Source organism: Mustela nigripes, chromosome 12, assembly GCF_022355385.1.
Source record: "Mustela nigripes isolate SB6536 chromosome 12, MUSNIG.SB6536, whole genome shotgun sequence".
Lineage (NCBI taxonomy): Eukaryota > Metazoa > Chordata > Mammalia > Carnivora > Mustelidae > Mustela > Mustela nigripes.
Window position 1 is genome coordinate 65,300,385 of NC_081568.1, and position 12,724 is coordinate 65,313,108.

Genomic DNA, 12,724 nt, shown 5'->3' on the forward strand with positions numbered 1-12,724 from the left:
CAGATTTCACTCAGTGGGAGGGCCTCTGTTCTACTATCTATGACTTATGACACACAGGGTTCCTCAACATGCTCCCCTCTTTTTGTCTTTCAATGCCGCAAGCCCTTCCTCTGCTTTGTGAGAACTTAGCCTCACCGGAGCAGGTCAGAGAGCTGCCTCCAGTTAGGAGGGACTAGGCAACCTAGGGGCAGAGCGGGCAGAAACTGTGCTCCCCTGCCCTGAGCTCAGGTGGTGGCAGTTAGACTGGGAGTGAGAGTGAGAAGTGGGAGCTCCTGGTGGTTTCAACTAAAGCCCTCCCACCCTGCTCCACAGATGCCAGGGGGTGACCCTGCCGTCCATTTTGTCCCTCCGGAATAGGACCCAGAGTAGGAGGGAGAAGCCGAGAGCAGTGCATGAGACTTTCTTCACTTTTTCACCCATGGAGTCTGGCTTCACAGAACCAGGGTAAGCCCGTGCCTTCATCTACCGAACGTTTAATAGGAGCTTTTCTCTCTAAGACTATGGTGCCATGTTTGTATAGTGCTTGGATTCCTAAAAGCCTGGCAGAGGCCAGCTGGGCCAGAAACTTACGGATTTGGTCCCGTGTGCCTTACTCACAACCATACTCTTCTAACTTGGGCCAGCGGTTTCCTGCGGAGTCCTGGATTGAGTGTTTTCTCCTCATTGCTTGGCGTAGGCACAGGGCTGCGCCCCCCTGCCCTTCCCTCCAAAACTGCCTGAGGGCCAGCGAGTGAGCGGGAGACAGGCTTGGTCAGAATCTCCTTGTGGGCTGTGTGGCTCGAAGCTGCATTGCTGGTGGGTCTCCCGGAAGACCTCGTCCAGCCATGTCTGGCTTGAACCATAAGGCCATGGTCGCTTTCTTAGATTTATAACCACAGGTCCAAAGTATGACAGACAGTTTGTAGTTGGGGGAAGGGAGGTTCTCCAGTCAGGCATTGACTTAATGAGTAGGTGCTTCTGGACTGCCCATCTCATGCTGGGATCATGGGCCCACCCCCTTCCTTACTAGGCTGTGCTCACGGGTTGGCGCGAAGAGGGGAGCTTGCCAGCTTGCCTTCGACGAATGTAATAGGCGGTACGCACGCCTGGGAAGCTCCTCGAATCCCTTTATGTACCCTGTGGTATCATTCCCTAATTACCCCAATGCCACAGGGGTTTGCGGAGAGGAATTTGCCTGCTCTGAAACCAAAAGCTCATGTTTTTACGTAAATGGATGTATTAAAAATCAAAAGCAAACCAAATCCACTATAATAAGAGCCCAACGATGTCGCCACCTAAGCCTGATACATACTTATTAAGAGGGTTTGAGGGAATTCTTAAATCTATTAAATAGCAAATGCCAAGGTACAAAGTGGTTTCTCTACAGCAGTTCAGCTCGGCTTCCTGCTGTGTAGCGGGAGATTACACTGAATCCAGGGCACACTTTAGAAACATTTTCCTCCAGTGACTTAAATACATATATATATATATATATATATATATATATAATAAATAAAAAGTTTAGGATAAAAACGCTTTAATCCTCCTCTCTCTAGCTTTACATCTCATTATTCTGAGTAACTGATCTGTGTGAAAACATTCTCAGTTTCAGTTTAGCTAAACCTCTGAGTCGCAGGGAACAGCTTTTAAATTGCTCCTACAATTCTTATCAATCAACTGGGTCTGTGTAAAGGAACTAGGAATACGGAAACCTAATCACTCCCTCTGTGAAAAATCACCATGTCTCTGTGATCAGAGGAAGAGCAGATCCTAGGAAGCCCTCCCCCGCCTCAGATTTGCACCATTTCCTGGCTATTTCATTTTAATCAGGACGGTGCTGAGCTGATCTATTACTTCATAAGTCTCCCGGGCAAGGGTGGGTGTTACTGATACATGTCTTAGGAGAGCCCAGTGCCAGATACTCCCATCAGTGGAAACTCATGTTGCAAGCACGCTGTTTGCACATAATAAGATGGGTTTCCTTGGCAAACTGCTCCATCACACACGCAATCACAGTGGTGGGCGGCAGTCAAGGCACACATTTTGGGGAACGCATCATGGTATTTTTATTGGTTTTCTGTATTTTCCCCTTTGTTGTAAAAGAATGGTATCAGAGTTCAATTTGCAGAGAGAGATGAGGAAAACTGAAAATGAGCAGGAAGGAGCCCATAAAACCACCCAGGCTGGTCATTCAGCGAATCCTTTTACGGTTAGTGGCTGTCTATTTACTGCATTCTACCAGGTCATTATTCTTGGGCATAATTTATCTGACAAATTGCCACTGGGTAAATTTTCCATCATCAATGAAAAAGACGCCGGCTTCAGAGGAGAGAAGTGCTACCCGTGGAGGTGTGAGATGTATGTGTGTTGTATCTGCTCTTCCTTTTTTGCTATGTACAGTGTGAATGCTTCCCTTTCAAGCTTTGCCTAATTGACACAGACCTTAAGAGTTTTAAGATGCTGGACTAGAGGAAATCCACCCACATTTGAGTAAACCAGATGACTACAATGAAGCTCTCTTGGGTTGAAACTAGCTTTTGTTATCATACTGGCTTACTTAGCAGCAAAAAAAATAAAAATAAAAAAATAAAAAATTAGGATGTAAAACTGGCAATGAATTTACCAGAGGACACTAAAAGATTTAGTCTGCCCATGGAGGTAGGTAGGTTAGTAGATAGGCACATGCGAAATCATCTTATTGAGATTTATACCTCGAGAAGATGATCATATCAAAGGATTATATCGAAGGGTGTCCTCATTTTTAAGTGTGGAATGTATTTTTTTAAAAGTATTTATAGGGACTAAGGATATCATGGGAAGCCCCTAACTCACCCTCCCCTCCCTACAGCAGCTCTGAGAAACTGAGCTGTGTCTCATGTTGGGCACTGGTTAAGTGAGGAGATAATGCCCAGGTTGGAGGTGCTAATACTGATTTGGCCTTTATGAATAGAAACTTGGAGACAGAAACGCTGGGTTTCTGATCTGTGAAAAATGAACATCCAGCTGCTGGCGGCACAGAGTGTAGGAAAGGAAGGGGTGGCGTAGTGTCTTCCAAACAGCGGTGGTGATCAGGGGGATGAGGGCTATGCTGAATGAGGGACTGGGGGAGTTCCCTGAACAGTGGGAGTTTGAGGTGTGATGGTGATTCTGACCAATGTTAACGCCTGGGTGCTGACAAATAACATTTATAAATGACTTTTTCAACCGCTTCCTCTAGTAAACAAGAAGCTGTTATTATCACATTGATTTTGAAATTTAATGTTATAGAATTTTCTTGCTTTAATGAGAAGGCAGATCCAATGGTAGATACAAAAATGATTAAAGCAACTGAAAGAGTGCAAATGAGAAGTAAAGTAACAATACGCCCAATGCTTAACCCAAATAGGAGGGTTTTGCTGATGTTCCAAAAAAGATGAATGGTTATCTTGAGATAAAAATATGAAGCGCAGCTCAGTATGAAAAAACCTGCCCTTTGGTAAGAGTGGAAAAGTCAATTAGTAATGTCATTTGTTGAAAAATCTGCCTGCACCTGGTTCTCATTTGTCCTCCAGCTGAGAAACCAAAGACAACTTCTTTTTATGGCTTATGGTCAAACAGCAAGTTCATTTCGCCATGGGATGATCAAACGGCCAGCCTCCCCCGGCTTGAGAAGGTTTGCCTTTCACTTTCAACTTGCTCAATCATCATTAACTCTGAAAAATGTCACATTCCATTTGTGCAATGAAAATTTCACCACCGGTGACCGTTTGGGTAAAGTTTTTGTAGGCAAGGCCCTAAATCTTACAGAGCACCTCACACATTCTCAAGGTCATTTGCCCCAATTCCTTGTGTAATGACAGCAGCCTAAGATCCCAGAGTCTGTGGCCTCGCATAAGCAGCTTTGAAGAACCCCTGTGTCTGGGTGCATGTTTTCCTCTCCAAGATGGAAGAGGTTCACTGGGTGATTCCACACATGCGAGTCAGCTGGGCAAAACCGATACGTGTACATGCGAGCACACACATGCACACACACACACTGGGATTTTTACTGAGCGAAAATAAGAGTCTTCTTTACTGGGATGATACCAGTAAAGACCACTGGACTGTAGCCCTTTTAAAGCAGTGTCATGGTTGTTTTGTTGTGTTTTTTTGTTTGTTTGTTTGTTTTAATTTCATTTTGTTTTTATTCTGGGAAGATAGCTTCCCTGGAGAAGGTGCAATATCAACTTGGGGAGGTTCCAGAAATTTCTGGAAAGATGAAATAGGCTTCTTTTTAACTTTTGCCTTTGAGCTTGAGACATCCTCACCCCCCTTGTTTATCGTTTAATTATACTTACCCCCCACTCCTGCCTCTGCAGAGAAGTTCTGAAATGTAAATCCTAGAAATGTGGCATGGGGCCAGATCCCTGATGGGCACTCTGCAAATAGGAATTTCTGATAGTGGATGTCAAGCAGCAAGACTGCTAAATTAAGAGGTCACTCGATCCAGAGTCTTAAAGCGGAGGTGTATTGAGGCAAGTCAAATAAATTTCATGCCATTTGGCAAGTAAGTCATAGCTAAAACAGGCCCTAGTTTATAGGTCCTGATTAAATTTTCAAGGTCAAACAGGAGACCAGGTATATGAGAGCTCTCCAGAGCTATAAGGCCAAGAAGCTAATGTCCTGTTTTAAATAGTCTCCAAGAAGGGCATCTTGATTTCTAGCTTTAGTTTAATGCCAAAGTTCTGCCAGGTCAGCTGCTTAAAGAAGGGGGAGGTTATCAGTGGGTCTAGATTAGAGGCCCATAATCTTGGTCTTGGTCTCTTTCAATTAGCTCTGGCTCATAATACATTAGAATGTTTATTGTTAATATCAAATTTTTAATTGACCGGTAGAAATTGAGGGTAGGAGAGAGGACAAAATAGCCTAATGATATTTTCTGCTGCTTCTAGCTAATATAGGACTAGATCCTTGGCCTAAAGTAGAAATGTGTGGCTCCTAAAATATGAAAGAGCGTCCTACCATTTTAATGGCTGGGTTGAAATGCCTGCCTTTTAAAGAAAAGAGATTCCAATGCTAGGCTATTAGCTGAAAGAAGCTTGTGTATAATTTCCTACAGGATTTTTTTTAAAAAATTCAAACACTTGGATATGTACTTGGTATTCTAAGTGCTTCAGAAATCTTACCTCGTTTAAGCTTCACAGTAACTTACCTAAGGTTATGGAACTTATTCAAAGCCCAGAAGGCTGAGTTGGCATCCATTTTCCTCTGCACCTCTTTTTTTCCACAGAGACCTCTCAGGCTATGCAACCCAAATGCCCACTTACCTGTTGCTTCAAACTGGGCAGATGGTGTATAAACTGGGTAGAGTGTGATGGATCTGTTTGTTCCACTTCACAGGGATGGGAAAAGGGAGAGCAGCTCTGTCAACTTCCCCACTCTCCTCACACTGACTTGCCCTCTCCTGTCTCCTCACAGAGATCACCTTTCTACTGCTGGCTCCGGAGTGAGCGTGTGAGCTGCTTCTGTGTCTCTCTCACATACATGCATACACACACACACACACACACACACACACACACACACACTTTCACACGCTGCTACTGCTGTGCTTCACTGAGCTGCACCCGGTTTGCGATTCGGGCATAAAAGCAGACATCATTTGCTCATTAGAGTGAAGTTTTCAGGATGTGCCCCAATTACTGACCTCCACTAACGGCCTGGGTTTGCGCTCGACTGCAAACCGGAAGTGGCAGAGTTCACAGTAGCTGGTGTTTGAGGATGACAGCCAGTGCTCCAGGCAACTCCGATGGATTGTCCCCAAGGTCCCCGTGCATTCACAGGGGGAGAGCAAGTCCTCTTGGCTGCTGCCCTCATGGCAGATCCTGCACATCGGCCGGTCATTGAAGGGGCTGCAAGAGAAGGAGGGGCATCTGCTGTTCACCAGGCTGGACGCCGTCACCACGAGGACAGTCCTCTGGCTCTGGGTCCTTCAGACCTTCCCCAGCAGCAGCCACTCACAAACCCCTGCATTCAGGCCCTAGAGGTACACTCTGTGTACATGGCAGTAGGGGCCAGGGCCGGGGTCCTTGGGCATCTCCTGTTGCCGATATAAAGAAGGAGAGGGTGGCCCAGGGCTGAGAGTGGGTGAATGTGAGTAGCCTGTTACTTTTGTCTTGGACAAGGATGTTGTTCAGGCAAACTCCCAATCAGAAAACAAGAACTGTCCCTCACATTAAAAACAGAAATTGTTTTGAAATGACATCAGCTGCAGTTTCTAGGCAAATTGTGTCTTTTGAACCAAACCAGGACACTTTCAGGTACTCAGAGGTTCTTTTCATTTCTTCTCTCATTAGGGTGGGAGAGTGAGGGGAGGCAGGTTAACTGGCAGCGAACTCTCAAGCCCTAACACGGAAGTGCCGTCTGACCCAGAGCACCGAGCTGAGGGCAGGTGGTCCTGGAGCTTTCCAAGGATGCTCTCTGGGACGCTATGGGCACTAAGCTGAATGCAAGTAATGAGTTATGTCCTATGGAGACGGCCTCGGTCGCGAGCTCTGCCATTAATCTGGAAAAAGACAAACCATCTCTGTGCTTTCTGGGAAGGTACAAGGCATGGTGGTTCATAAGGCAGGCTCTGGACCCCAGCTCTGCTGCCTACCAGTTGGCGGACTTGGTGCAAGTCAGTCATCTCTCTGTACTTTAGTTTCTTCCTCTCTAACACAGGTGCAAAGAATGGTGCCTGCCTTCCCCGTAGGTGATGTGAGGATGAGAAAAGATGGCCCAAATCCAAAGCTTAGAATAAGGACCAGCATGCAGCAAATGTGCTGTTAATGGTGACTATTTTCACTTACAGGAAAACTGAGGTCAGGGAAAAAATCAAATGATGTAGTGCTCATCAGGGAAGTTAGTGGTCAATGAAGGTCTCAAACTAAGATGGCCTCAGCTCCTGTGCATACTGTGTGTCTTGGGAGAAGACTGTTCCTTTCAGATAGACATCATCTTGTATTGCTTCTCATACTGTCCTTTACTGGGCATTTTTTTTTTTTAAAGATTTTATTTATTTATTTGTCAGAGAGAGAGTGAGAGTGAGCACAGGCAGAGTGGAAGGCAGAGTCAGAGGGAGAAGCAGGCTCCCCGCGGAGCAAGGAGCCCGATGTGGGACTCGATCCCAGGACGCTGGGATCATGACCTGAGCTGAAGGCAGCTGCTTAACCAACTGAGCCACCCAGGCGTCCAGGCATTTGGTTTTAAACCATGTTATCCCTGTATGTGCCCGCCTGAGGACCAGCCTCTCTATCTGCCCCCACCTGACCTGGACCCATTGCTCTCTTTGACACCAAGTATGAGCCAAATGGAGACAGCCATGGAAGCACTATTTCCCATGGGCCTTTCTGGGATGATCCTGGGAATGAGTGAAGGCTGAAAGGGGATTAAATGAGGAAAAGACTTCCTTTCTGCTTGCCCAGAAGTGGGACCCACTCAGGGCTGGGAAAAGAAAGGTGAAGGAGTTGACATTTCTCTGGCTCCTCTTGGCTCCTTCATTCCCACTGAATCAAATGTGTGTGAAAGTTGGAAATAATCTGGTTTATATGACCTTGTGATGAGAACATGTGAAAACCCCTGATACACATGTGCACAAACACACCCCGCCTCACAGGTCTAAGTCGTCTTAGCTCTGTAGCCTGTTCTTCCTGACTAAACACAGTGTCTCAAGGCTGCCAGGGTGTTGGGTACACATACAGTGACCTGTCTCAGTTCAGAGATGAGCAATGATGCTCATCGCCTTTTCATATTCTGAGTCCTAACCAGTTGTTAGAAGCTTTTCGAGAGGTGGGAAAATATATATTGACTTCTTTCTACTTCATCCCTTAGCAAAAACTGTGCCAATCGGCTGAAGATGTATGGGCAGCGTTTCCAAGATACACGAGGGTGTGAGTCTATGTCTGGTGGCCACCATGTCCAGGCTGGGACAGGAAATGCTCTGGTGCTGCCAGCAGTCCTGCCAGAGGTGCGTGTGGGCCCGGGTCTCTGCTGTAGGGTGTGGTTGACTTGCTCCGACCGAGGTAAGCAGTCAGTGTGTGAGTGACTGGCCTAAAGCTTCTGGGTCAGAAGTGGTGCTGGTATCAGAGGTCAGGTCCAGTGTTGATACCCACCATACGTTTATTGGTCAGACCTGTCCCTACTTATCCTGACGGAAAGCTGGAGAAGCCAATGAGCATGTATTGGCCGGGCAGCCCATGGCTCTCAGTCTGCCGTTGGAGAGCAAAAGCATAAGAGGAGAGACCTCCAGGGGCAAAGTGCCAGCCTGGATGAGCCATCTCTGCGCTGTTTGGAGCCTTTGGCCTCTCTTCGGTTCCTCATTCAGGGGAGACAAGTTGTGATAATTTGAACAAAAGGACCTTGTAGGGCAGGGTGTGTTGGGAAGGCTCAGAAGTTGGGGGGCCCATGGGGCACAAAGGAGGGGGCCACAGAAGAGGCCCCCAAATGGGGACGTGCCAGAGAAGAGGCTCACCCAGGAAGAAGCCCCGGGCGGTGCTCCATCAGCCAGCGCTGACTGGCACAAGCACCAGGAGTGTCTCTTCAGCAGTTGTGCCCACAAGTCTAATCACTTCAGCTCTGTCACCTGAAATCAGGTGCCTCCTTCCTCCAAGCCTCACAAAGGGCCACCTTTGTTAGCGCCTGGCAACAAGAGCATAATTACCACGGCAGTGTCCACATACCAAACACAGTGAAAGCACCCTGTGTTTTGTGGGGTCTTTGCCTGCCTGACTCTCTCTGTAGGTTTGACTTGAAGAGGAAAACTCAACAAGGGGAATTTGAGCTTTATGCCCCATCGCTATAGAAACGGCGAGAAGAGAACTTGGGTAGCACCTCCTCTCACCTGACACAAAGACCTGAGCGCTAATTACGTTCCCTCTGGCCTCTCTCCATCTGACAGAGAGTCGTCGGATCCATTACAGATTCAATTATTTTAATAGCGGTACTACCTCTGGGTGGCAAGAGTCCGCACCACTGTTGACAGCAGCTGCCCGTCCTTGGCGGAAACTTGCATGACATACTGTGGCTGCCCATTCACTAGGCTGCCACAGTCCTCCACGGTCTTCACCACAGGCGCAGCCGAGCTGGTGCAGTCTGGCAACACTTCAGGCAGGTGACTGCAGCGGCTGGTTGTCATGGTAACAGACAGCAATTACTCTGCTAATGGCTTCCACGTTCATAGAGGATTTCCATCTAGGAGAGATCAGGAAATAGTTTACTTGGGCAGGGTGGTTAACAGAAAACGGGGGAATTACAGGCCACCCACATCATCATGTCATTATTTAATATAAATAACAGGGGGAGCCTAGACGCGGCGCCTCGTCTGGTTACCAGGTCAGGTACGCGCGCGCACGCGCACAGAGCCCCCGAGACAGCGTGGACGTGCTTATGAGCGGAAGAATGAGCGTGTCGGTGTCCATAAACATTTAGGAGCCCCGCTCTTGGAGAGGGGAGGGCGTGATGGTTCTGGAGCCCAATCTGAAGAGGAGATAAGCAGTTCCCCTGCTCTGTTGCCAGAGAAGCAATAAGTCTTTGTTGACACTCTCTCAAAGTTACTAGAATCATTATTAAAACCTGTTGCAACTCTTTTTTCTGGTAAGCAATTTATTCCCCATTCGGCTTCATTCTAAGATGCTAAGATTAAAAACAGAGAGAAAGGGGGAAAAAAAAAAAGACTGGCGAAATAGCAGCTTCTAGGACAGTTATTGGCCCGAAAGAATCAATTAACGTCCACCTTTCTGACTGTTGCTGTATCTGTGTCCCATAATACAATTATCTACTTAATGTATCGTGACAATTAACTTCCTTTAAAAACTTAACCTATTTTAGCCTTGTCTTAAATAGTTATTCATGGGAAGTGATTAGTTGTTTGAGCTTGTTACATTTTTTTCTTAATGGATATCGCCATCAAATATTAGAATCAAGTCTTTGTTAGTGGAATACTGCCTCATCATAGAGAATCACACAGAAGAATGCAAGAAATGAGGATGGATGAGAGCTCCACTGCCTGTTAACAACAATCCATTTCCTGACACATAAGCCTGTCAAATAGCCTGCAAAGAATTCTGTCCCCAGTCGGGGTGGTATGGGCTTGAACTGGACCTCAGATTCAAAGTAGTCATACCCGCTGGTATGAGCAACAGCACTGTATCCAGTAAGAAGTCTGCACATGATGCATGAAAAATAGAGATTGTTATAGAAACTTGTAAGAGTTGCATCTCACTTTTAGAAGTATGGCTGTTTCTGCCCAGCCTGCTCCCCTCAAGCGCTGGAGCCCAACAGGGCCCAGACTCTGTAGACAGATGCAGGACTGGTTGCTGGACTGAGTTCACATCAGTAAGCAGACTGTATGGCAAAGGCCCCAAACTGAGGCAAATCCATCCCACAGCCCCAGGAGGACTTCAGGAATTCTTCAAAAGCTTGTTTTCTGCTGTCTGTTTCTCCCAGTTATTAAATAGTACTTGATCCCTCTGGGTCTGGAAAACAGGATCTTCCCAACTTCCAGAATAATGTGCATCAAATGGATATTCTTAGGAGAAGAACGCAGTGTTTGCAGATGAACTGATGCCCTCCCTCCCAACACGCAGGATGTCAGGGAGGCCTGAACATCAGAGACAGTTGGACGGGAAGGGAATCCCCTCCTTGCTGCTGTGGTGTCTGGCTGGCCTCACTCGAGCATGTTCCCATTCCTGTCCTTGGCTGACACAAATCCTCTCTGTGTTGTGGTCTGCTCTCTGCCGGACACCTTTGGAAGCTGGTGGTGGGGAGGGGATTCTGGACACCAGCCCTGACCTGAGGCATGATGTGAGGACACAGGCTTCTCAACTGCCAGGCAGTAACATACAAGGGTACAATTGCATGATTAGCTTGTTTAGTCTTGCTATTTATTTATTTATTTATTTGACAGACAGAGATCACAAGTAGGCAGAGAGGCAGGCAGAGAGAGAGGGGCAGGCAGGCTCCCCGCTGAGCAGAGAGCCTGATGAGGGGCTCCATCCCAGGACCCCGGGACCATAATCTGAGCCAAAGGCAGAGGCTTTAACCCACTGAGCTACCCAGGCACCCCTATAGGGTTTTGTTTTTTAAATAGGTTTTGTTGCCTTTCTTTCTTTTTACATGGCCGAAACCAGAAACTGTATGTTAGAGAAAGTACAGAAAAATACAAGGAAAACAACACAACTCACTCATAACCCCACCATTCGGATAACCACGGTAAACTTTCGGCAGAGATATCTTTCTAATTGTTGGCAGGGTTCACAGGGTGGAGTTGATTTGTAGCAGAGGCCAGATTTTTTTTTTTTTTTAAAGTAACTGAGTTATGGTAGCTCTCAGGCCACAGAACGGAAGGATGTTCAAACCCCAACTTCTAAAACTGCACCTAATCCCCTTCCCCTGGCTTGCTCTTCTAAAACCCCACTGACATTATTATAAATTCTCATAATGCCTCCCAGTCACCCAGGGTAACTTCCTGGCACAGCTCTCTGGCCTCACAAGGCAGCCATAGATGAAGAGCTAGGGGAGTGTTGGCAGGAAAAGCAGACACAGTGACCTTCTTGCTGCATGGAATCATTATGTCTGCATGCACTGAGAGCTATTTTCGGGTTTTGCGTAACTTCAACTCTTAGGACCAAACCCTCCCTCCCTGTGCTCGATGGACCAGGTGGGAGCCAGAGGAGGGATGCACAGAGGGAAGAAAGGGGACCAGGACTGTCAGGAGGAGTTAGACTGCCCCAGTGAAAGGACATCGCTTAGGCACACAATGTCCCCAAGTTCATTCACTTATAACACAGATTAAGTTCTCATCAAAGGAAGCCATTCTAAATATACGACCTAAATCTGCCCTAAAAATGCCCTTAACAATTCTAGAACTAGAGTCCCCTTTAAACTTATTTTATATCTGTAATTTCACTTCTGGGTGATGGACTTCATTTCTCTTCTCAAAGGCAAAAGAGATATCAAAGGCCATCTGATCCGTTTCTTTGCTTCATAGTGGGTGCCGGGCACAGAGTTGAGCCTAAAGGGACAGAAAGCTCCTCAAGCTTGCTTTCTCTTGGGCTATTCCTTCAGAGCCCTGGACCCCACTGGGGACCTGCCTGATGAGTCACTCTGGTCTGGCACTCACTGAAGAACATATTGGCGTATTTGCTGGCCACCAAGCACCAGAAGTACCTTGAGATTCCAAGATTGGCGTGCCCGTGATGAGTTCCCATTGCTTCTAAAAGACCACATCTTTAATTGCAAATGGCGTGTAAAGGCTAATACGGAGCATAGACATCTGAGGTCTTGGTGGGAAGGGCTGAGTTGGTTCCGACCCCACAAGAGCGGATCTCATCATCTCCTCAGGTGGAGGAGGAGAGATGGGAGCGTCGTTCTCCCCAGTCTCAGTCAAAAGGAAATCTGGAGGCCTGGACCAGGCCTGGAGCAGGAGACAGCCTCGGCAGGACGCATGCGCCAGTTGGCTTGCATATGTTGCACCTGGGGCAGTGACAAATGGCCCGCTGCATTTCCCTGTCTCCTTCAGAGCCACCTGGGAAAACAGCAGGCGGTGGCTGTGGATGCTAGAAAGAGCTGAGCTGTCGGTTTGCAGCCCAACTGGGCTTCCACTGATCTTCCTGCAAAATTTCAAGCACCATTCAACTGCTTTCTTATCAACACTGCTGTTCCTGTGGGAGAGTATCTTCCTAGTTCACCCAAGAATTCGGCTCTCGGGGATTTCTCAGGGCCAAAACACCGCGCCGGTGGGGGGTGG

General features: G+C 47.2%; 1 protein-coding gene across 2 annotated transcripts in view; it reads right to left on the minus strand.

Moving 5' to 3' along the window:
* Positions 1–12,724, minus strand: part of MARCHF3 (membrane associated ring-CH-type finger 3) — a 136,258-nt gene that overhangs the window by 26,860 nt on the left and 96,674 nt on the right. For both annotated transcript variants that reach the window (XM_059416572.1, XM_059416571.1), the window contains 2 exons: positions 8,925–9,168; positions 5,645–5,849 (listed from right to left, as the gene is read on the minus strand). In XM_059416572.1, the coding sequence (XP_059272555.1) occupies positions 5,645–5,849; positions 8,925–9,112 (393 nt within the window). In that variant the 5' untranslated portion in view covers positions 9,113–9,168. The remainder of the gene's footprint in view (positions 1–5,644; positions 5,850–8,924; positions 9,169–12,724) is intronic.